General features: G+C 42.4%; 1 protein-coding gene across 4 annotated transcripts; it reads right to left on the reverse strand.

The window, feature by feature from the left end:
* Positions 1–71: 71 nt before the first annotated feature.
* usp19 (ubiquitin specific peptidase 19) lies at positions 72–24,065 on the reverse strand. 4 transcript variants are annotated; one of them, XM_076740572.1, is made up of 26 exons: positions 23,744–24,065; positions 22,213–22,591; positions 16,437–16,565; positions 15,546–15,682; positions 14,793–15,368; positions 13,533–13,914; positions 13,100–13,256; positions 12,948–13,019; positions 12,154–12,269; positions 10,882–11,120; positions 10,453–10,645; positions 9,861–9,994; positions 9,568–9,726; positions 9,310–9,420; positions 9,074–9,184; positions 8,829–8,930; positions 8,587–8,727; positions 8,367–8,485; positions 8,089–8,232; positions 6,867–7,258; positions 6,653–6,763; positions 6,279–6,495; positions 5,746–5,898; positions 5,401–5,567; positions 5,124–5,299; positions 72–1,319 (listed from the first exon to the last, which is right to left on the reverse strand). In XM_076740572.1, the coding sequence occupies exons 2-26, from the start codon at positions 22,424–22,426 to the stop codon at positions 1,179–1,181; spliced, it is 4,593 nt and encodes a 1,530-aa protein (XP_076596687.1). In that variant the 5' UTR covers positions 22,427–22,591; positions 23,744–24,065; the 3' UTR covers positions 72–1,178. The 4 variants fall into 4 exon arrangements, with proteins under 4 accessions (XP_076596687.1, XP_076596688.1, XP_076596686.1 ...); XM_076740573.1 differs by having other exon boundaries at positions 10,882–11,114; positions 23,744–24,060; XM_076740571.1 differs by lacking the exon at positions 72–1,319 and adding an exon at positions 3,353–3,756 and having other exon boundaries at positions 10,882–11,114; positions 23,744–24,060.
* Positions 24,066–24,623: the final 558 nt, after the last annotated feature.

A 24,623-nucleotide genomic window follows, 5' to 3' on the forward strand; every position in this document is an offset into this window, starting at 1 on the left:
ACATTCATGTAATACAAGAATTCTGTATCATGTCTAATATAACTGTTAAAAAAAAGACACTCATGCAGCAGTTCCCAAAATTGTTTTTATTTATATTAACCATTTATATGTATCCACAGCAGTATTCTTAATGATGTCCACTTTATATACGCGGTCCAGTGCAAAGGAGGGGAGGGGTGAGACTGGACAACTCACACAAAACTGAAAGAATGAAATGAAGCAAAGTTTGAGGAGGCAAGGGGGTGTTTAACAGGGGTGGGGTTACAGCCTGTATGAACATGCAGTCATGCACATTTCAGTTTATACTGAAGCCTTTGACAATTGCATCCACAGGATCGAATATCTAAACAAGTACAAAAGATAATGAGAAAAATAATAAGAATACACTACAGCAACAGAGGCCAAAGGAAGTTCATGAAGCGACAATAAACAGAAAGCGTGTGCCCTCTCTTATTAAAAAAAGTAGCAGGTCAGCACGTCTCCCATTTTCTTCATCATTTGCTACAATTCCAGTCCAACTTACAGAGAAGCCTGCCACAAACAAGTCAAACCAGGTCATACCTCAGAAAACAACAAAAAGAGAAAGGATTTACACACATTACAACAACCTTCACTCAAACTCCACAAATTCGCCTTAATAATCGACCTCGCTTTCGCCAGGGATCAACAGGTCGGGGTCAGCAGTGAGGCCTTCACCTTGAAACCAGACCACAAGGTGCATTGGTGCGAGGAGGCCTGCCAGGCCCTCAGCTGAACTGTACTCCTGGAGCAGCAGCTAATAATGAGCTGCTAACAGGAGCTCTGAGATTATACAAGGGTATTAGCTTCTCTGTGTGTGTGAGAAAGAGAGAGACTGTATGCACTGAATGAATATAACTACTTACACAGTCTGTTAAGGGTTTATCAATGGGTGGGTATATCACTGTGAGTATATCAATGTTGTGTCTAGTTAGTACTGAGTACACATCTACATGTGCATCTGAAGGTCTTTCACAGGGGAGTGCAGTCGAGTCCTCAAAGACCACATCCAGATCATGTAGCACTGCAGTGTTATTTTGCCACCAGACTCAAAAGCCTGAGTGATTAACACTGATGTGTCTTTAGCGGAGGAGCAGCGTCCACTTGGGACCTCGCGGATCACCAGCTCTGATCTGGATTCCCTTCGGTCCTCACCGTGACTAGTCCACCTCCTCCATGTTGCTGTAGGATGGCGCTGCGCACTCCCCAGAGTGGGCGAAGAGGTCAGAGGGAACCTCTGGGGTCAGTGTGGGCGGTCCTTCAGGATCCAGGTCTGTCCCGAATAGTGACTGGCTAGTGGCCTGTAAAATAAACCAGTGTTAACAATAAATCATGCTGGTTTAGTATTGTGGGAGATTTCACCTGTTTGGAGAAAATGGTGAGGCTGCAACATGACATCGCTGACAAATAATATACATAAAGAGTATAAACAGATAAAGACTTTATTTCCAAAAGGAGTGCAATGCTTTATGTATAAGAAAGCAGCATTTAGATGGAGATACACAGATTATTGCAGGGGAATTAAAATAGGTTACGATTTTCTTTTGAATACAGTACTTGCAAGATTGACCTTAGATATTTTCATTACAAAATACAAGATTAATTCTTTCCAATTAACATTTTATAGCAGAATACACACACCTACAGTATATAGTTACATCCTTTAGTCAGGCTCATTTGAATCAGACCATCTTAAAACCCAACAGTATTTCTATCTAACATCCGTTGATCTGCTGCTGTTCATGTTGGGTGCAGGTAGATTTCACTCACACACACACACACACACACACACACACACACACACACACACACACACACACACACACACACACACACACACACACACACACACACACAGCTATACCTTACAGAGAATTTTAAAACTAGACGGACTTCAGTCTTGCATATGTCTGAGTCAAGTATACAAAGTCTGATGGTTGGCTGAGCTATGCAGAGCATTTAAGGCAAACATGGGTCACTGTACATTGCCTCGGTACCAGAAGATCTCTGGGATTTCCCTGAGTCCCACGTGCACACTCACAATCACCGCAGCAGCAGAGGAAACTGATCTGAGGACAGTTCCGACTCTCAGAAAGTGTTTAAGACTTTAACAGAGTTAAAATGCTGCATATTTTAGAACTTTTCAGCTGATGTATGTAATAAATAACGTCTTTAAATGTTCATTAAAAATCTTTTAGAGCTCCAAAACTGTCCATCAATCACTCGACAGCCTTCCACTCAAAACAGTGTTACACACAGAAAATCATTACATTCAGAGGTGGACGGTAGTTCCTTAAGAGCTGCGGACTCCTGGTTTAGCCTGGCTGTGAGAAGACCGCACGATCACTAGGTTTCTCTTATTTTGTAGGATGTTCAAAAAACACAGGATAAAATGTAGTAATAACTTGACGCTCTGAGAATTTACAACCTTCACCTGTCTATGGCTTAAAAATGGTACATTTTGACAGGCATTTCAAAAATCAAATACTCTGGAAAATAAAAGAATTACAGTAACTACATGACATACTGCATTTAAAAACATGATGGTGGCTGGACACAAACAGCAATTTCAAGGCCCATGAATCCATTTGACATAAAAAAAGGCAAGAGCAATTGGTCACACACACAAAAAAATAAAAATAAAAAAAAATAAATGGAGGGCTCTCTTTGCTTGATGACACGAAATGCTGAGGAGCCTCGTCTCACACATGCTGCATTCATCTATTTGTTTTGGTACTACAGGAATTTGCAATCTTATTCTTCACAGTGTAGTGCAACAAAAACAACAATGGCTTCATCTGCAGCTCTAGCGCAAGTCTCTTTTGTACTTTGTCATAATTCTCCGTTTAGGAGCATTAGATACATGACTACATCAACGAGGTCTTCACTAACGGCTCTGCCTACAATGTTTTTCAAGAGCTGTTAACCACATCTCATGGTCTTCCTCTTCAAGATTGTTTTGTCTGCTCCCCAGGTCAAGACTGAACTCAATACAAGCTCCAGGATGAAGTATTAGTGAAATTCATTCAGACATATACACTGGAAGCAAGAGCCAGTACAATGCATAGAGGCAATGGAGTGAATAGTTACATAGTTCAGTACACCTGTGCTGTGTGCTGACAGTAACCTTCTACTGGAGCCTGAAGTACAAGGCTGTCCTATGATGATGGGGCCACTTTAACTTCAGGGTCTTCAGCGTCTTTTCAAGTGTGAAGTAGTGCCATACGTATTTTAAAGGGTTGAGCAAGTTATACATACACTTCAAGTGTGATAGGACAGAGAAGCATTTCACTAGATGAGCACCAATGGGTGACTTGCTCAGTTCTTACTCGAGGGAAGCGATTAAGTCTTAAAACTTAAACAGCTTCTTTCCAAGTTTCCCATCCGACCTCTCCTTGTTTGTTTATTTACGTATTTCTGAGTGCCGCAGCCAAAGCTAGTCGCCACCTAGCCACTGTTCAGGTCCAGTTTATAAAGAAGAGGGTAGACCAAATTGACGAACAGAGCAAACACGGCTGCCAGGGCGCCCAGGACAAAATAACGCACGCAGTCATCGTCGGGATAGTCCGACATCCTCCGACTGCGGTGCCGTCGCACCGACCCTTCGGATCTGTCTTCATCTTCCTCATCTCTGTTCCTCGACATTTGTCCCCTCCGCAGTGCAGATCTGAACAGTCCGGGGGGGCCTTCGTCAAGCCCTTCCTCTTCTTCCTCCAGTTCCCGCCATATTAGAGAGGCCTGCGATTGGCGGAAACCGGTGTCAGCTTCTGGGAAAAGGCGTGGTCTAACAAATACTCTGATTACAATTTGAAATATTTAGCGGGTCTACCTCACTGTGTCAGACCAACCCAGGTGATCATAGTTATTTGTAAAGAGCTAATGACATGCCTTCTCTGTTGGTAGTTCAGGGACAAACTGGGACAGTCTGAGAGATTTGTTGTGGACGAAATTCACACAATGCAAAAGTAAACATACAGTTGAGTAAATCAAAAGCACAAGACCATCTGAACAGTTTTCCTCAAGCCCTTTGCTGCCAAAGCCCTTAGTAAGAAATGCAGACTTAACCCATTCTGTCTACAACTCTAACAACACGACACATATCAGAACAAAGATTTACAGCTTTTGCCTTGGAAAAACTGGATATGAAAGTTAATAGGCTTTTTAAATGATAGACGAGAAGTCAAACAAAACGTTTTGTCTTTGTGTGTGGATGCTTTAACAGGAGAACCATTCACCACTTTCGTTCCATGAGATCACACACAGTCTCATGTCATTATCAGCATCGGACGGTTCCACCTGACAAGCTGTGTGATAAAAACTAACTGTATAAACAGACAACAGCATTTGTTTCATTTCTGTAGAAAGAGGAAGAGCAGCTTCAGAGAGGCAGAAGTCGGGACACAAAGAGAGAAAGAAACCATGCTCTGATTTTTCCTCACTGAACTTCTCAACTGCATATGGGTTTGTAAACGTCTATGAGCACCACAGCTCTCTCTCTCTCTCTCTCTGCCAGTCTCATCAGTTCAACAGAAATCCTTACAAATTATCAAGTTAAGGCAGTGCACTCCACTAAAGCTACAAAAAAAGGACGTGTCACAAGATGCTAATGCTGCCTGACAGCTGAGCTTAACAGACCATCTCAGTGATAGATCTTTCATTATCAACCCACTGGACAGTAGTTATTAAGCATCTCACAGCAGGAGCTCTTGTCAAGACTAATTGAAAAGAGCCATTGGTACTCAGAGACACTTAACACACAGGCCACTCTCGTAAGATCTGCCAAATACGGATAATTCCTGATGAGTAGCTGACACAGTACAGCTCACAATGCCTGGTGAAACATTTCCAATCATTTCTCAACGTAGCAGACACAGTCCGATTCTATATCATGTAGAATAAACACATGTGGCACCTACTCATCACTTTAAACTTACTGCTGTTTTTATTAAGCTGTTAAATTCAATTCTGATCAACAGAAACATGTGAAGATCTAGAGTATGGAACAGTGAGTAATCCTGAAAGTATCAGGGATAGACTTCATTCCAATGTGAAAATCCCTGCCACTGACACAGATCCTCCGTCTCTTATTGTTGCGGCACCCTCACCTGACTGGCAGTAGCTCCTGCTGCAGTGGGCGACTCTGCTCCGACAGGCCTGAGGAAGCGCGGTGGCCTCTCCACCGGGGAGTTTCGTCGTCTGTAGAACAGCACGTAGGCGTAGCGCGTCACTACTTGACTCTCCTCCACCATTGTCACAGTACTGTCATCAAACAGACGCCAGCCTGTGAAGGGAGGAGAGGTTAGCAACAGCGGTCAAAAAGAACAAGTGAGTAAAGGGAGGATGAGAAAAGATGGGAATAATCCTCATTGGCTCCACACTCACCAACATCACTGCGCTGGCTGTTCTTGTCACTTGGCAGGCGAGCGTAGGCCGTGTAGTGGCCTCCTATCATTCCTCCATAGTGGTTGATGACTGCATATAGGTCGTAGATAGGGGGTTGTTGCATCTCATCCTTCTGGCCAATACAGAATTTACTCAGATCCAGATTCCTGACAGACAAGATTATATTAGAGGCTTTGCTATGGAAATGGGTGAACACAGTATCCCAAGTACTGCATGAGGGTTTAATCATGATAAACTTGTTATGGAAAATATCACATTTTTTCACATTAAAGTAAGTAAAAATAAGTGGTGGGCAGTGAAGTTCAACTATTTCTGTGTATTTACCTGACAGGGAAGTCCACCATGTCATTGATTTTATCCCTCCAGATGAAACTCCTGAAGGAGAAGCGTTTGAGCTGGATGATCAAAATGTTGGGCAGACGCCACAGCAGCAGCTGCTTGGAGGCCTCTCTGTGCTGCTGGCACTTTGGACAGTACCTTAAAAACGGACACAGTATGTATAGACTATTGTTCTATATTTCCTGTCTCCCAGTGAAAAAGAAGGACCAAAAACATGGAATGTTGAAAGAAGGCAGTGAGTTTCAGGTTGAAAATAACCAAAAAGCATGTAAAACTACCCTTGCAAGCAGGTATACTTGGGTACAAGCACCGGACGCAAAGGAAAACCTAAGGCGCCCTGAGTTTTTGCAACCAGGAGAGTCAAAATGCTCTCGGTATGTGGCTTTTAAAACTAACAAAAAAATAAAAAATAAAAATTAAATCAGGAAATGCTCTGGAGCTTGTCTGTACTGACCTGCAACACAACCTTAGACAGTGGGAAATGAAAAAAGAAAGCAGAAGGACAGACAGATTCCTACCATGCCTCCTCTGGTGCCAGCACTTCTGGCTTTGTGAAGAGGTTGAGGCACTGCTCCAGCGTGAAATGTCCTGCTCTGGCTGTCTCACTCAGGGAGCCGGGGTCCTCCTCGTACTCCAGCTCCTTGGAGCTCACCAGGACGTACTCCTTCAGACGCTCATTGTTTTTCCACACCAACTCCAGGGTTGCATCTTCGGGGAGGTCCACCAGCGCGTCCTCTGCGGAGGGGTTGGGGAGAGGTGGAGAAAAACAACGCTGCTGTGTTGGACTTGATTGCTTTCTCCAAGTACAAAATGAGCATGCAGTTTTGTAAAAATGCACCCAATATGGAAATAAGATGAGTGGGAATCCAGCTCAAGGCAATCCTGGTCATACCTTTCTCATCCAGCCTCTGTTCCTTGTTGTTAGAGTCGAGCAGCGCTATATAGAACTGACTGGCATGACCTGATGCTGACTCACTTGGATGCTGATAGCCTGTTACTGCAGCTGCAAAAGAGAGGCAAGAATGAGGAAGAAAAGGCTATAGAGACAAAAAAATAACAGGCCTAGAAATACTGAAGCATCTGTCCACTGATAGCCAGGTTTTTACCTTCTGGCCGCACTGCCTTCTCACAGGATGTCTCTTTTTCAGCATGAGGGTCCAGAGAGCAGCAGGAAGTGGAGGAGACTGGCTCAGAAAATCCTGAATCTGTCGTCCGCGTCGTGGGGAGTGAGGTCTGGGAGGAGGAGAGGGAATCAGTCTCCCCAGAGTGGAGGGCTGAGGCCTGAGCACACTCCGCCTGAGATTCAGGTAGCACAGAATGGCTCTCCAGCTCCAGATCAACTGCTCCTACAGAACTGCTACCACCCATGGCCTCATCCCTGGGCCCAAGACCCTCAGGAGAGCCTGCCAGCATTGAGGAGGGGTCAACACGGCACTGCAAGGTTTCAGGGGACGTCCTGCCTGACTGGAAAGGAGGCTGGAACACGTTGACGGAAAACCTGTGCAGAAAGAGACATTGAAGACGAAACATTACTAGTTTTTAGTAGTAGATGTGACATGCAAGTCATTTTCTCTAACCGTCATCTGGCTACAACAACATTGTGAACAATAATGACCCCGATTTCTCACAGTAAATCAATTTAATAATTTAATATTTGACAGTGGCAGTGCTGTCTATGTCATAATGTCTGACACAGGGATGGGCGATATGGCCAAAATCTTCTATCAGAAGATTGAGTTTAAAAACAGAAGAGTCTAACCAGAGCAAAAATAAAATGGAAGCGTTAAAGTTTCAAATCAGAACAACTGAGATGCAATAGAGGCGCATTATCGCCACCTACTGTCACTCTCACAGGGTAAGCAGTCCTGCTACCCAAATCACGTGACCTTGTGAGGCAGCTGGATTGCTACATAGCACTGCTGCCCTGAATATATAGTGAAACACTAATACTGGTTTCTCATATGAACTCCCACCAATGGCCACAAAATCAGGTCAGAATCTTGCTCTGTTACACAAGTGACACATTTGTCTGTGTCACATCCGTTCTCACTAACGGGAAATACTTTGGTTAAGCGGAGGGGCGACACATGGAGGTGCAGGAGGAGGACTGTAATGATGAGTGTTTTAGTGTCAATACCGATACTACATGTATTTGGATGTATCTGTCATGTCAACTAAAGAGTGGAAAGCAATATACAGACAAGACAAAAAGAGTACAAAGCAGCTACACTACACTAGCAGGGTAGCAGCGCAGACACTGTTAATGACAGTGTGAAAATACAGCTTAAGGGATAGCTCCCACTGAGGACTGGACGTTACACTGCGTACCTGGAGTAACCCTCTAGTAGCTGTGTGAGGCGAGCATAGGAGAGCCGTGACTCCGGCACGCTGACCAGGAAGGGCAGGCCCACGTTCTCTGTGTTGGGTCGACACAGACCCTTGTGATTGGGCCAGTGGGTCCTCTGACACACTCTGGAAAGGGGGTTAACATGTTCAAACAAAGTTAATTGATTTCATTTCATAAGACAGTTAGACATGCCTCAGTGTACATTTGAAAACATTTTTCCCCAACAAGTCTTGATGTGTAATTTTCCAGCAGAACTCACTGATTGCAGTAGCCCACACGATAGCAGCGAGTGCACCGCTTCAGCTTGTCTTCCTCAGACACTGGAGGCTTCAGACAGGCAGCACACTTTGAGATGGGGATATTAGGAACTTGCAGTCTCTGTAGGGCAGAACACAGGGCAAAGAAAGCCCTCTCAATATTAGTAAACACAGACACATGTTGTATGTACTGTGGAAATGTGAAATCAGGGGTTTTAGTACCTGCTGAACTCTGAGCACTACCACTCTCTCTTTGGCCATGTCTTTGGAAAGCACCTCGAAGCAGAACAACATGTCAGAGGAGGACACCGTGTCCAGGGAGTGGGACGGCAGGAACATGCGCTGGAAGCGGTTCTTCCCCACCTGAGAGCCAAATAAAAGTGTCCTTGAGCATGACATCGCTTTATGTTCCATTTCTGCTACATGAAACTTATTAGAAATGTAGAAAACTTGAAGTGTCTAACCTCTACCAGTCTGAGGTTCTCTGTTTTGACCCTGACACTCCTGGAGATGGATTCAAGGACTTCAGCAGTGCTGGAGTTTTCCTTGCTCACACTCACCAAAAACTGAGACACACATACACATAACAAGCACATTAGAATGGATTACGTAGAAGGAATCTTGACGTTTTCTCAAAGTAAAGCCACATTTCTGCATTACATCGTTAACGGACATTGAGAGTCGTATGACCATTGAAGTGGAGACTTACCTTGATGGGTTTTTTATGAGGTTCCTTAGCATAGTAGAAAACTGAGAGCACCTTTTGTTTCTGGGGCAAGGGCACAGGCAGGTAGAGGAAAGGGTCAAAGGTGATGGACACCTGAAGAAGACCACGAGAGAGGTAAGGAGGAGGTGAAAGCAGGTTAGTCATCACTGTAACAGGGCAAGCTTTCTGAGGCATTAAAGAAAGTTAAACATTTTGTTGAATGTCATAGGGTGTTATACCTTGGAGCATGTGGGGCACACAAGCTTGGATTTGAACTGGCCTTGAAAGAGGTCCACTATAAAGGAGTCATTTCTCATCTTGTGCCTCTGCCATGCCTCCTCTGCCACCACCTGCATCAACAGACAAATGATACCATCAGATCGAGGCTTGAGTAGACTGGAGGAAGGATGCCAAATGACTGCACTTAAAAACAAGTCAAAGCAAAACTTCAAAGCCAGACCACCTCTTGATTTCTCAAAGGTGAAAAAGACACCCACCTCGTCCAGCCGTCCGTCAGAGTCGACCGTCTCGGTGTACGGTTTATTCTGGATGCGGTTCAAGTCCTCGTGGAGCCCGTCCAGCAAGAAAGCCATGAACTCCTGGGCATCGTGCTGGGCGTAACCTGTAAACTGACTGGCTTTACTGGCCACAATTGCCTGCGTGGTCACAAACAAATGACAAAAAGAAGGGAAAGGGAGAAATTAAAACAGTGACCATATTGTGCTTGCTACATTTGATGTAAACCAGTTTCCATGAGGGAAGAGTGAAACTCTGGTTGCTGCTTGTGTACCTTGAGTTTTGAGGGTTGGAAGGCATGATGTGTTCCTTTCCACAGGGCCCTGAGCAGCACAGCAAAACCAATGGCTAGCCTGCCTCCTGTTCCCAGTGGATTATTGCAGTTGATTTCTGCCTCAAATGCTCGATCTGCAGGGACGTAGAAAACACGGGCATTAGATAATGGAACCAGACATCAACCACAGAAGTCAGTATTGAAGTCATAGCTTAGTCAGCCAGCTGAACATTCATAGTTTATCAACCTTTGGCTAAACACATCATGTTCAAAGAGCTAGGTAGCGTAGTTTTTGCAGCAATTATTGCAATGTTTTAAATGCTTGAACTGCAAAAACTACAGTAATTCTGGCTTATACAGATAAAAGAAGTTACTGAGCCGTCATTAAATTTGATCCTGTGGGCCACTTGGTACCAGTTTTGTGTCCATGTCAGCAAGCAGAGCCAGCCAACACAACCAGAGCTAATGTTGGCTATATCTACTGTCATATCATTATCAGTTCATCCATGTATCCAAGCACAATAAAACACACCCTGTTATTCTTAGCAAGATAACATGTTAAGGTCTTCGGCAGGACTATACTAAACTTTACCATGGAAGTAATCCCTGAGTTCTCTGGTGTTCGACAGGGATTGGATGACGCTGTTCATGAAGCAGGTGTTGCCAAGGTTGACCAATCCTGTAAAACCAGGCAGGCACACCTTCTTTTCCTCCTCTTCTTCATGGCGCTCATTGCTGGCTGGAGGCGCGTGGGTCATGGGCTGCACCATGCATGTAGGTTTAGGCTGAGACAGGAAAGATTTACGCCCCAATTGTGCAAATTAGATACATTTTCATCTTCACTTTCACCTTCTAACTATTGGACTACACTGCTACATAGAATTTGTTTTTATTAATCTAACTATTAAACTACTCAAACATTGCCAATATGTTGCCGAACCAGCCAGTGTACAAACATCAGGCATTTCCTTTGCGTCATCTCTTCAGTTCAGATGATTCTTTACTGTATCTTTCTACTAACCGTGGTAACACTGGGCTCTGTCTTGGTGATGGCAACATGTTCAGAGACGGTGCGAGGAGCCACAGTATCCAGACCAGCGTCCTCCACTCTGGATGAGGCCTTAGGGGTCTTGGGTTTCTCTTCCCCAACCCTAGGAGGCTCCTCCTTGGCTGGCAGGCTGTGCTGGCTGCTGCCTGGTTGGCTCTTTTCCATGCATGCAGGGCTGGAGGGCACAGCAACTTTGGCGCCACCCACTGCACCTTAAACAGAGGAGAATGGAGATTGTGGTTAGAAGATGGTCAACAAGAGACTGGTTGGTACTGCAAATGAATACTTACAAACTGTGGTGTATAACACACAGCATTTTAAGTCTTTTCTTTAGGGAATACCTTCCCTTAACTTGGAATCATATCATAAAATAGAGCAATTTATACTATTTATTCTTTTGCTCTTATAACTTGCATGACAAATCACATGGTTACTGCAAATCAAATGATCATTTAATTCTCATATTTTGCTGTGTTGCCATGGTAATGCCTTATTGTACAGGTTCATAATTATTGCCTTGGAGGTTTGTATGTGAGAAGTATGCCATTTGGTACAAAATATGGGAAAAATAGGAAATTCCTTGAAAGAAAGGTTCCCTTCATTTAGCGCTAATTTATTATTGGAAAGTTAATTCTCCACATTTGAATTATATGTTTGCTTCTACGTATTTTTAAAAACGTGGCATTTTTAGATGACCTATGTGTACCAACTGAACACTGTCTTTATAAACAAATGACATAACCCTTTCTGGGAAACTTCCATGGAAATTATGAGAAGTGATTTAGAATTTATGGACCGTTTCTTGAGAAATGTCCAGGGGGTCACACAGTCTGCAGGCCACATAAGGGAAGCAGGGCAGACTGGTATCCGTATCTACTTACTGGCTAAGTTACAGAGTTCAAATTCCTGTCACTGAGAGCTACTGTACAGTACATATGCTGTATATTTGCTTCAGACACAATCAGGAAACACAGACACAAACACACACACGTAACTTAAACCATGCCAGTCCACACTTATATTAACCCTGTTCTTCAAAGGATAAACTTAATGTATTTTTGAGTATATTGTTTAAAGATTCAGTTTAAAAAGGTGTACAAAATTTGTGTTGATTTTAAGATTGATGCTTTTAAGTTCATGTTTCTGACTGACTGACTGAGAATGTAACAAGAGTATATCGTTTCACCACTAATGCAACATCAAAAACTTCTATCTACACTGTGTTAACACTGTGTAGATGTAGACCTTGTGTGGCAGGGGCCTCCAGACCTCCCCAGCGCTGGCTGTGCCTCTTCTTCAGGGTGATGTCGAGTCGGGCCCGGGTGAAGGAGTAGCTGCACTGCTCAGGCTGGATCAGGTTCCTGAGGCACAGCAGAAAGAAATGTACACAAGTCAGATGGTGAGACAAAAGGGAGTGACTTAAGGCTACAGCTCACCCCCAGTCTATTAACAGTGTTTCCCCATAAGGGTTTAAGGTTCATTTTTATTATTTCAACATAATGAATGTTTTAAACACATCTCAAACGCAGACATTAAAAACTGCTCCTTTGAAGAACTTTTGACCCACTCTCTTTGAAAACCATGTGCTTTGATTTGGAAACTCAACCAACGTTCAGTGAATGACCTGATGGCGTTTCATGAGGACTTTAGTGATATAACACAAGATAAATGTTTCACAATAATATTTATGCCTTCTACACCGCTCACATTTCAAATAAAAGGAAACCATTGGGTCACACTGAACTGTGATTCCAGGTTAAGTGAGGTTCTTGGCCATCAAAGTGACAGGTGCCACCTTATCTAATTTATGTGTTTGACCCGATGCAGCCCCGAGTACTTTGGCACGGCTTTGTTTATTCGTGGCTTGAGGCCCAAAAAAGTGCTGCACAACTTGTTGGTGATACTGATGATGCTAGCTAGGTTTTCTGGAACAAATCACTTCAGCATACTTGTACAATTAGTTCCCAAAATGGAAAAGGAAAATATGCAATCTCTGCTCTCTCCAACTGACCATGAAAAGATTACATTTTTAAGCTGACCTGAGTTTGACTTGCCACTTGAAGACTGTGTTCGGTCCACAGTCTGAATGAAGCCGCAGAAAGTTAGTATCGCTGTAAAAGGACGAAACAGAAAGACGTTAAAGAATGCCAAAAGAACCATCCTCTATCTGTACCATATTCACATTCACTACCTAGTCTGGAAGATGAGGGTGAAGTCCTGTTCCCTGAAGATGACCCTGGCCGTGTCCCTGCAGATCCCCTTCATGTAAACATTAACCACCATCAGGTCGGTGCCCTTCTCGTATGAATCATTCTTCACAAATTGCAGGTTAACCATTGGCTCCGGTGCTGCAGGAAGATATCACAGATATCAGCAAACTCATATTTAACTGCTGGAAAAATTGGCCTCACAGACTAGACTGCAACCCTTTTTTGTTGCTATATCTATCTACACACATTGTATACACACAGATTTTATGTGAATGAGAGGGTGCAAAGATACTACAAAGTAAATCTAATGGAAAACAGCTGGTTTGAAATCAAACAATGACAACTTAAGCACAAACACATGTATGCCAATTCAATCCTGAGGTCTTCTGTATTTACAAAACCTTCTCAACTGACCTTCCTGTTGCTTTAACTCCAGAGGAGGCTCTTCCTTTGACTGGTCCCGCTTCTCCTCTCCGTCACAGCTGCCCCGCCTCTGGGCCAGACCAGGAGACTGGCCTCGTTTCTCAGCCATTCCAACAGCTGGTACTGAACCTGCCTCTCTTGATCCAAGTGGCTGGCAGATCAGAGTATCCTGCTCTGATTCTTGCTCAACAAGCCTTTTCTCCGGCTCAGAGTCAGTTTTATCTCTCAGCATTTCTGGAGCAGAGTCCACCTCATTGTTGAAGTCGAGGGGTTTGAAGCCCTCACTGGTGCTGATGGGAGCTGCTGGATGGCTATCGCTGTCATGTGCTGTTGCTCCGGACCTGTCTGAAGACTGGCTTTGGTTCTCTGCCACCTGAATGAGGAAAGACAAAAGAAATTTGACCCAAAAACCTCCAAAGAAGAATTTTCACCCCCTAGGCGCTTGGAGCCACTGAGATTGAGCAATGAATTCTCTCTCCCTCTCATCATAGAAGTTATCAAGGAGAAAGCGGACAACTTGATTCCAGTTCAGGTCAAGGCCATGTATAAACAGCATCACTTAATTCTTCCAATGCAGCTGCACAGTTGACTTTTTTGACACTATCTGCTGTGAAGCTGTTATTGTGAACAAACTGTAAGACTAGTGACAGGGGTTTACAACCAACACACATTGAGTTAACTTGTACAGGCACTGATAAGGGAGGGTGTTTGCTGTTTGGAATAAGGCTGAATAAATCTAGAAGTATCTTCCAAGCTCTAGGGAAACTTGAAGACCAAGAGCCCACACAGGCCAGATGGTGCTACTGGCTGTAATCTCATAAATCATAGTGCTTAGTGCTGGAATGATTAGAGGAAATTATCCAACTGAGATTTGTTTCCTGTAAATTAAACTCCAGTCCTGTATTTGTGGGTTTATATAGTTTAAAAAAGATGTTTGTACTGATAATGAATTTACCGATAACCATTCAGTTCCAGCAACACACTAATTAATATCACACTGACAAACCGTAATGTTACAGCTGACAACTGTGCATTCCTGCTGCCTTGGCTAACGTTAGCTTCACAGACTGACATTTAGTAGTTCTACAAGTTGTTTAAGTGTAACTGCAAATGAGAACATGGCAAGTATTCAAGTACTGATATTCAGTGCTCATGAACTTTATTGACATAACATTATTATTTTGAAACCGAACAATTAAAATCGTTAACAAGAGCTCAGATAAGAAAGCAAGAGGTCAGAACTTTTCTTACCTGAGTTTTGTTGGTATGGCTGGCAGCAGCAACTCCCGGTTTCTGTTCATGGCCACTGCTTAGTCTCTCTGCTGTGCTGTCTCCATCTCTGCGTTGCATTTGCAGGCTCCGACCAGCGGGCAGGTGTGTGTGTGGAGCTTTACCACTGGCTACTGTGGACTTCACAGAGTGTGTGTCTCTGTCGGCCAGTGACGCGGCCTCCTTGGTGGTCTTGGGCGGCCGTACAATGGTGCGCTTGGCACTGGGTTCCTGAGGCTGCTGCTCGCCTCTCGTGACTGTAACGGGCTTGCTGGTGGTGACTGAGCCATCTCCAGGTCCACCTTTCACCCCTACAAAGTCTGTGGTTGCCTTGTCACACGCTGCTTTGTTTTTCAGGCAGCGCTTGACACCCCGCTCAGCTTTGCCACCGCTGCGTCTTGAATCGCTGTGTGCAGGTGAGGAAGGAGGCTGGGGCTGGAGTTGTGGCTGTGAGGAGGACAGTTTGGGTTTCTCTGATGAATCCAAGGCAACAGGTTTGATCTCCAGCTCCATGTTTTTGGTCTCTGTGGGTGCTGCCTCCTTCTCCTTCTTGTTTGACTGAAGCAGAATATATATATAAAAAAAAAAAAAACAGTGTGGATGCCACTTAAGCGTCATTCATAACTAAAAACACATTTTCTTGAAATATTGTGCTAAAATGCCAGATTTATTGGTGCAGATAAAACACAAATGTCCTCATGTACGGACAAGCAGAAAAACAAATCTGACACTCACCTTAAGTGAAGGCCAGATGTGAAAGGGAATCTTCTTCTGCATTACGACATGCAGGAAACCTCCCTTCTCCTTGTACTGAACTCTGCTACACGAGGCCTCAATTTCCTCCTGCAACTGGCAGCTCCACTGCCGTCCATCTGAACAAGCATACAGATGTTATTAGAGCAGAACTGGACTCATACACTCAACATAAGCAATACAACTGCAGCAAGGAAAAGATAAAGGAGTCAAAGATTTCAGCAGAGTCTGATAAAATGAAAATGGGGTTAATGTACAAACACTTGAAACAGTTTCAAGTTCAATGAGGCCTGAACCCAAATGCACGAGTGTGCTTGTTCTCTTGTCGTTTGGTTTTATTATCCAACCTTCTTCTTTTAATTTATGCTTTACTAGTAGCGGGTTTGAACATAGGCCGTGCAACTGATCTTCTTGGTCGAGTGAGGCGTGTAGCAGCTTTTTTTCACCGAAGTTCAACTACCACAGCTGAGCTGATCATGGATGTGCTCACCTGATGAGACAGCTCTTATAATTTTTCTTATAAAAAGGACTGCTAGTGACTGCTGCATTGTTTTTGGTTTGATATTGTAAATGGCTCAATCATTCATTGCCAAAAAACAATTCATGCCAGTTATTTTCATTTTAATAAAAAAGGAAAGCAGAAGCACTTCAAGTTAAAAACAAATTTTATATGAATACAGAATGCTGTATGCACTAATTTATTAATAAAAGGCATGCAATAAAGTAACTTTTCTTTTTTTTTTAAAATATCGCAATTAGTATCGTATCACGGCCTTAATATCAAGGTATTATCACATCTTAAATTTTTGGTATCGTTACATCCCTACTCCACGGGTGTAGTTTGTGTCGCTGTTACATGCTATACTGACATACCTGGGAAGCACACACGGCAGTGTGTATCAGTGAAGGTTGTGCTGATTTCCTCTATCCTCTGCACCCCCTCCCCACAGCGCAGTCTCACAGTCACTTCATTGACATTCTGCTTCCAGTCCACAAACACATCTGAAAAAGGAACCACAGGAGGACCATGAAAAAAATGCATTTCCTCTTTACACCAAGAGAATATATTTAAAAATTGATCATGTAAGAAAAAGAGCAGTCAAAATATGGATAAAAAATTAAACACACACACACACAAACACACACACACACAAAGGCTCAACAGCATAGAGGCAATGCCAATTAGGTTTTGAGGTAGGACGAGTGGTGAGCATAATGTATCTGATCTACCCTGAGAGAATACAGACACACACAGTGAAATGCACCTGCTCATGGCTGGGACTGTGGAAAAACTCACATTCACATTACAAGGTTCCTTTGAGAAACTGCATAGGCCTTGGCAACCCTTCAATGATTACGTAGAGGCTAGGCAATAAATATCTTCTAACTCTTTGATACAATAACTAGCTTACACCTAATGTGATGTAAAGCAGCTTTGCATATTTATACGGTGTGTTTACTGTATGTGTTCTATTGTTTTTTATGTGTATGTGTATGTAAATACTATTTTTGTAATTTTTAATGAATTTGTATACAGCACTGACTGTTTGTTTGCTAAAATGCCAATAAACAGACATAAAACATTGAGATTCATCAGCTCACAAATTCACATAGGGTATACAAATACACTCATATGCCCAAGTGGGTCAGTCCTGAGTAGTCAGGCACAGACTGAGGCAGACAGTACAGTGAAGTCAGCAATCACAGATGGGACATCTAAAATTATCTGCGCCACACAAACTGTATACCAAGTAAACAATTGCAAGACAGCAAATGATCAGCTGACTTTTAAAACATGCTGCCAAAGCACAAACATGCTTTTCAAAGTAGATCCAAGAGCAGTGACTTAAACAAAATATTCCAACATGAAAAACAAAAACAAACATACCATTTTTCATAGTGACCTCAAAGTTGTAGCGGTGATTGAAAATGAAATATCATCCCAGAAGTAAGAAAATGAAATTGCCTGTCAGGAGTCATAGATGGATCATGCACACATTCGTGTTTCCATTTAGCCTTCAGCAACAACTAGAGAGCCTCAACTTTCCCACCGCCACTTCCACACTATCTCACCCTTCTCTCTACCTTAATCGCTCAAGAAAGGTCGCGAGCAACACCCAATCCCTTCCAGCTGGTGACAGTTGTATTTCCAGTAGAGCCAAATCACAGTGTACTCTCATGACTGGGGAAAACGTCACACTGACACTCATGATATGAACACATTATTAGCACAAATGAAATGTGATATCTTCATGTTCACTTAGGAAGATTCACATCATTTATGCCAGAAAGCCCATTATTGGCAAAGAAAAGGCAAGAAATACTGCAATAGTAATACCATCTGTATTTGCCATCTGCACCTCCAAGTAAAAAAAATAATGGGTGAATAATCATTAAAGCTGTTTTATTAATACAAATATGGCACTTTATCAATTACAGCTATACTAATTTAGTTTTTACTACCATAAATATTATTACAAACCAACCCCATTTAAAAAAAAAAAAAGCTATGTCCAACAACTGAATAGTCTCTGTCTCAAACAGACTTCAATTGTTTATGCTATTTTGTACAGTTACCTATATTAAGGTGTATAATATCTGTGGTGAGGGGAGAGTGGGTCTGGAACTGCTGGAGGAAGGTGTGGATAGGCCAAAGCTTAGTAAACAGCCAAATGAAATTACTGCCTCATTAGAATAAGTGGGTTAGGGTTAGGGTTGAAACACTTGTATGTAATTATATAAAAGTACTTTAACTTGGCACTTTTTTCAAGCCTACTCAGTGACACTTGAAAGGTACCAACACCTATTACACGCATCACACCACAAATGAAGTATCAAATCTAAAGTATTAGTAAAAAGTGTCTTGGGCGAACGTTAATACTGTGATGGCAATGACAATTTAGCAGTCATCCCCCGGTCATTAATACCTTTAATAACATTCCCACTAGGCTTGCAATGGTATGAGATTTTCACGGTATGATAACTGTCTCAGAAAATATTACAGTGACCTTGATATGGATCCATTAAAGTTGTTTTGTTTTTTTTGTTTTTTTTTAATTATGACGAACGTACATATAAACCAATACCAATATATCTGCAATAAGCTAATATCTACCGCTATATCAGTCTGGAAGGTTTTTTTATTGCTTGAGTTCTAATTGCCACCTGTGAAAACTGTTTAATATTCAGTCTGATAATTGCTTAACATGAAGAAGAACTTTACTGATAGAAAAGTAAAGTAACCAGTTTGTCATGGTTAAAAGTTCACCATTTTGTGTATGAACAGGTTTACTGATGGCAGGTATTGAAGAAGATGGTGTACAGACAGAGGCAGAGTTTCAGGGCATTCTCACGACCTTGACAAACCCAAGTGTCCCAAATAAGAGGCTGACACTCGCTCAGGTAGAATTACAGCACTTCTGCATGATGCCGAAATCCAGCAACACAATCACTGTAACATGCATGCAACCCTATAGTGGGAAACCAAATCCACATCAGAGCAGATCATGCAGTACGATAAAGCATACTGCAGATACACCCTACCAAGGAACACAGTGTGTTTTGGGAGTAAATACTTTCGAGGATATTTTTGGTCATCAATTAAAGACCAAATAGAAAATCAAGAGATAAAAAGATGAGTATTTTACTACACTCGTAGGAATAATCGGGCCATAATTAACCATAAAAAGAAAAATGAATTGAAAAAAGAAACACCACTGCAGTTTTTGAACACATCACCCAACCTTACCATAGTCACAGTACATATTTGTTGAGATTTAAGTTACTTGTTTCTACTATGGCAGATTCACTGCTGAAATTAGAAAGCTGTGACAGCTCATTTGGCTGTCAACTCACAGCCAGAGTTTTCATTAACTATTGTTACAGTAATTCAGTTGTGATTATGCAGAGTTAGTCATTTGTTCTGCTGTCTTTGGAAGAATCCAACTGTGATTTGCTGAGGCAGCAAAATTATTCACGTTTGTATTTGAATAAAAGTGGCAACCGGCATAACAATCCTGGTTTTCATCACAATTCTAATCTTGGGAATACATCAAAATGAATGTTCTTCAATAACCTATTGCAGTAACAGAGGGTTTCCTCCCAGACAAAGGTTGACTACACAAGCCACTCAACCATGGCTCAGCTCATCTTTGTAATAAGGCTAGTTCTGGCTTTGCTCAAGCAGTAAACTCTGAGGCTCAAAAATGTAGCCAACAGCGAAATGCCAAAAACTGCACTTCCTCAAATGGCCACTTGAGGCTTGCTCCAAAAGCAATTCAATTCCCACAGACCCCATATCAGAATGCCCAAAGAAACAGCAGAAGTAAACATGTTTACATCCTGGTACAAAAAACAAGAAAGATTTTTGGTCTCTATAGTAAACTGCATTATATGGGCGTTGAATCTTTATATAACTCACTCACTGAAGTTATCCAGAAGTATCGGAGGAGGCAGGTTGCCAAGATGGCGACTGCTGGAGCCACTGTCACTGTACTTCACAATGGCTCTTCAGTAACCCATGGGTGAATATGTCCGTGTCTTATACAGTCTATACAGCAGCACGGATGGCAGAACACGATGCAATTCCTCCACTTGTTTGGACTCATACTGCTCTGCCAAACTCACTGTGCTCTTTAGCAGTCAGTTCCCCCTGTTGTCCATAAGGTGCCTTTAATTACTGCCTGATTATTCTTAACAGTGTATTTTTGGACTCTGAATTGCAAATATGACCAAAAACCAAAAACATCCTCCATAAAATACAAGAATAGACACATTCAGCAAAGGGAAACCACAAATCCAATTTGCAAGTCATGCACATGGATTATGCAGAGTATTTCAATAACCATACTAAATACTTCAGTGGTCAGGCAAGACAAGCTATAGTTCCTGTTTTAAACTCAATTGAAAAAAAGGGTTGTTCGGTAGAATTTCTACCTGTTTAAGACATTTTCTGTTATCTGTAAAAACACAAAGCAGGGTTGATCGCTCAAAGCAAACAGTAGAGCCAAGAAATGCTGACATGTCCTTATTGTCACATGTTTGTGGGTGGATGGGGGTCATTTACAGCAAGAAAAAAATCTATATATTCCGCCTCTGAATGGTAACCCTCCTCCTCCTACAAGAAAATGTGCATTCAACCACAATCACTCAAAGGCATGAAACCATATAAAGGAAGCTGTAATCCACATCCACATATATGTATGTAAGATGAGGATGGGAAAAAAAATATCTATGATGAGACATGCAGAGCCCACATTTAATGACAGTACAGTATGTACAAAGTGGCCAGCTCATATGAAAAAGCTTTCAGGTTGCAGCTTGAATTACAACAAAGGGATGATATCAAGAGCAAAAGGCATTCCAACTAAATAACAAGAGGCTGCATGTTCCATTTATTACAGAATGGTAATCACATAATCACTGAAAAGAAAAAGTTTTGGTTTCTACTGACAAGAGCAACTCCTGAGTAGCTGAAGTGAAATGTGTAAGAGTTATGTGTTTCAATGCCTTATGTGAGAGATACCGTCACAAATCAACGACGTGCAGAGACGGCTGCATCAATGTGTAACACAAGTCATATCATAAATGTGTGATTGAACGACAACAGAATTTATGGTCTACACTGTGCAACCATAATACAGTCATAACTGATCTACATCCAACTGTGTTTACCAGACAATAATGCAATATTATTGGCCTTGCATTTACACAAGAAGCAAGTTTTTGTGATAACTGCACCCATACAACATATACACAAACCTAAAAAAGTAAACAAAAGCATGTGGCAATGCTTTGTTTAATATGCAAATATGGCACTGCATGTAACTGGACTAGACCTTGTTTTTCAGCAAGCAGGTAACTAGGATTAGCAGCTGCTGTTAAACATTAAATAGTGTTATTTAAAAAGCTTTATTTAAAAAGGTGGATAGAGTGTTTTCTTACACCGACAAAAACCATATTTGCATTCACTGTTTCTCACCAAATCTCACAGTTAGTATCCCTGAGGTCGATCAAATGTGTGTTAAATCCATTTCCTTCCTAACAAACATTTGCAAAGCTGCTTTTAGGAAAAAAATCATGGATTGTTTGCATGCATGTTTGCTTGCGCTCTTTTTCTACCTTGCATTTGCTAGTGCAATGCAATATTTCTTAGAGCATTACCACCATCAACTGCTGATCAATGGGAGAGTGTGGCAGCATGTGCATGTTACAAACAAAACAGTGACCCACTTGTGAAGACACTACTCTATAGTGCTACTAGTGGTCATCCTGTGGAGAGGCATAACAATGCACCAACAAAGGCAATGAAGAAGATGAAGAGGACAAATACTAGCTAGTAAACATGGATGAAAACAATGCATGAATTTAAATATTCAAAAAACAGTTTTATTTTATAGGAAAGTATGTTTGTCAGACCACACTGATGCACACAATACATTTTGGTGAGAAACAGTAACTGTAAATATAACTTTATTTATAATTAAACACAAGGTTCGAGGTGACGGTAACTTGAATATAATGATGGTCTATACAGCAGTGTGGTTCTATTATTCAATTTTAAAATAACAGTTTCACTTGACAAATAATATGCAAAATTAATCAATAACAAATGTTCTGTTAGCTGCACAACATTTTTGGTCCTGCTTACCTTTCTTGACCTCTGCAATAACCCCATCTACTGCTGCGGCTGCCCTTTTCGCCTCTCTGCTCTCCTGGTTGGCCCTGTCCTTCTGCTTCTTCTTACTGGTGCTGGAGGACAGGTCTGAGCTGGTGTCCCTACCGCTGCCTCCTCTCTGCTGAGCCCCACCACGACGTCCCACTGTCTCACTACCAGCCGTACTGCTACCACCGCTGCTGGCCATCTTCGGGCACTTGGCACTGACAGGCCGCCCGTCGCCGGAATCACTACCGCTGCTGGGGTCTGGATCTGAGCTGTGCCTCTTCCTGCCTGGCCCGGCTATCTTGGCGATGATACTGGTCTGAACTCTCCCAGAACAGAATCAGGAAGGCTGATAAGGGATGGGGACCTGGGGTGGAGGGCAGAGAGACATTTAATAATCAAGAGAAGAAACAGACAGTAAAGTTGTGACAAGCTGCCTTTGCTTTGGTTGTGTAATGTACACACACACACACACACACACACACACACACACACAGAGAGAGAGAGAGAGAGAGAGAGAGAGAGAGAGAGAGAGAGAGAGAAAGAAAGAAAGAATGAGCAGAGTGGTTCACTGTTTAAAACTAATTGGGATCAAGTTTCAAATAACAACAAAGCTGCACGAGACATGGACATTATGTCTTGCAAAAGGGAGCGTAGAGCTACACATTACGTTTGCCGAACTAGACCGACGTTGAGCCTTGCCTCGTTTCCTTAGCATAGCAACAGCAAGTTAGCTTAGACAGTCAAATGACAAACAAAGGACAACAGCTAAATCAGCCATTTTATTCGGCGTTCAGTACAGCACATTTACTATAAACATGGGTGGTGTTCATTAAGCTAGCTAGCAGGCTTAACAAGCTCTCCCTTCCCAGGAGTTGTTAGCTTGGTAACTGCTAAGATAGCCTGCCGACTGCAGAGGTTCGTTTCATTTAAGGCACGCATGTTTTGGGCTGTCATGTGCCCGTCAATATGAGGCAAACACATTAGCTCATCTGTGGCTTTCAACAAACGTCATATTACTAAAATTGGTTCTTGTCAACCCCATTTACTCAAATAAGCAAATAATCTTTAGTTTGTAACATTAACCCGTCATTTGCAAGTACCTGGACTTCGTAGAAGAGTAAAAGGCGACACAATTCTTGGATTGCACATTGGGATTAAGTATGTACTGTATTTAAATTAGCGATCCTGTCTTTACTGCCTGCAACAACCACCCACATTACCACTGCATCATGTCAAAAGGCATTTTAAAGCTCGTTTGTGTATACGATCACTGCACCTGATATCCAATCCGTGTCTTCCAACAGAGGGCAGGACAACTCATACAATCAAACGCTCCTACAGCTTTCGAGAAGCTAATGTCATTAGCCACATCAAGCTAACGCTAGCCGACACGAAACAGTTGATATGGCTAACTTACCTATTTTACACAACCAACACAAATGACATCTCGTGACACCTGAAGCCCGTCTGTGATTAAAATGTCAAATCAATATTGACATTAACAGGGGAGACTTACGGGGCCTCAATTTGGAGAGAAATGAATTCCGTTCCTAACACACAATGGCCGGCGACTCCTTCTGCTCCTCCCGGCTGCTAAGCTCCTTCTCGGCGCGGGCCGCTGGGCTTCTGCCCGCACACGAAACCCCGTAGTCCACGGCGTTTCTAGAATATTCCTTCATTTATCCGGGACCCATTTCTGGTAACTTCAAACTATGTATTTTAGAAATTCAAACAAAACATAACTGAAACAACTGTTCCGTCTCGTGTCAGTGGCGATGGGCGGACGAGGTGTTCTGAAGCATTTAGGCTTTCTCTCTGTGCCGAAACAGATATGAAGCTTCGGGGCGTCAAACACAGCGACACCTGGCGGCTCATAGAACTCATAGCGGCCCTTCAAGACTGTGGCCGAAGCGTCACCACACCTCACTGACTAGTGGACAGTAAAGTCCAAGAATCCTAGAGGTTATTCAATTTGTATACTTTTGGTCAGATGTGCTGCATTAAATATAGGTGTTATGGTGCAATATGCTACAGAAAAATAACTGCGTTGTCTAAAAGGCCTATATATACATTATTTTAGCTGACAACAAACACTAAAAGAATCAATAATCTTTTTTTTCGTGTGGGTTTGTCCTACTGCCACTACGGGCTCATGTTTTTAAACTTCTTTGTTGTTATGAAGTATATATGTGTGCTAGGATTTGAGTGATATTCATGAAATGTACTAATTACTAATTGCCTTCATTACGTCATTACGTGGGATCTCGAGGAAAGATATCATACTTTTGATTCAGTCTTTCTAATGTACGTCGGCACGTACATCTAAATTTTGTTCCTTTCTTCTTATCATACTAATATGCCAAAACTTTCCAAACTTCCAAACTAAGGCGCTTTCC

The sequence above is a fragment of the Chaetodon auriga genome, chromosome 10, assembly GCF_051107435.1.
Source record: "Chaetodon auriga isolate fChaAug3 chromosome 10, fChaAug3.hap1, whole genome shotgun sequence".
NCBI lineage: Eukaryota > Metazoa > Chordata > Actinopteri > Chaetodontiformes > Chaetodontidae > Chaetodon > Chaetodon auriga.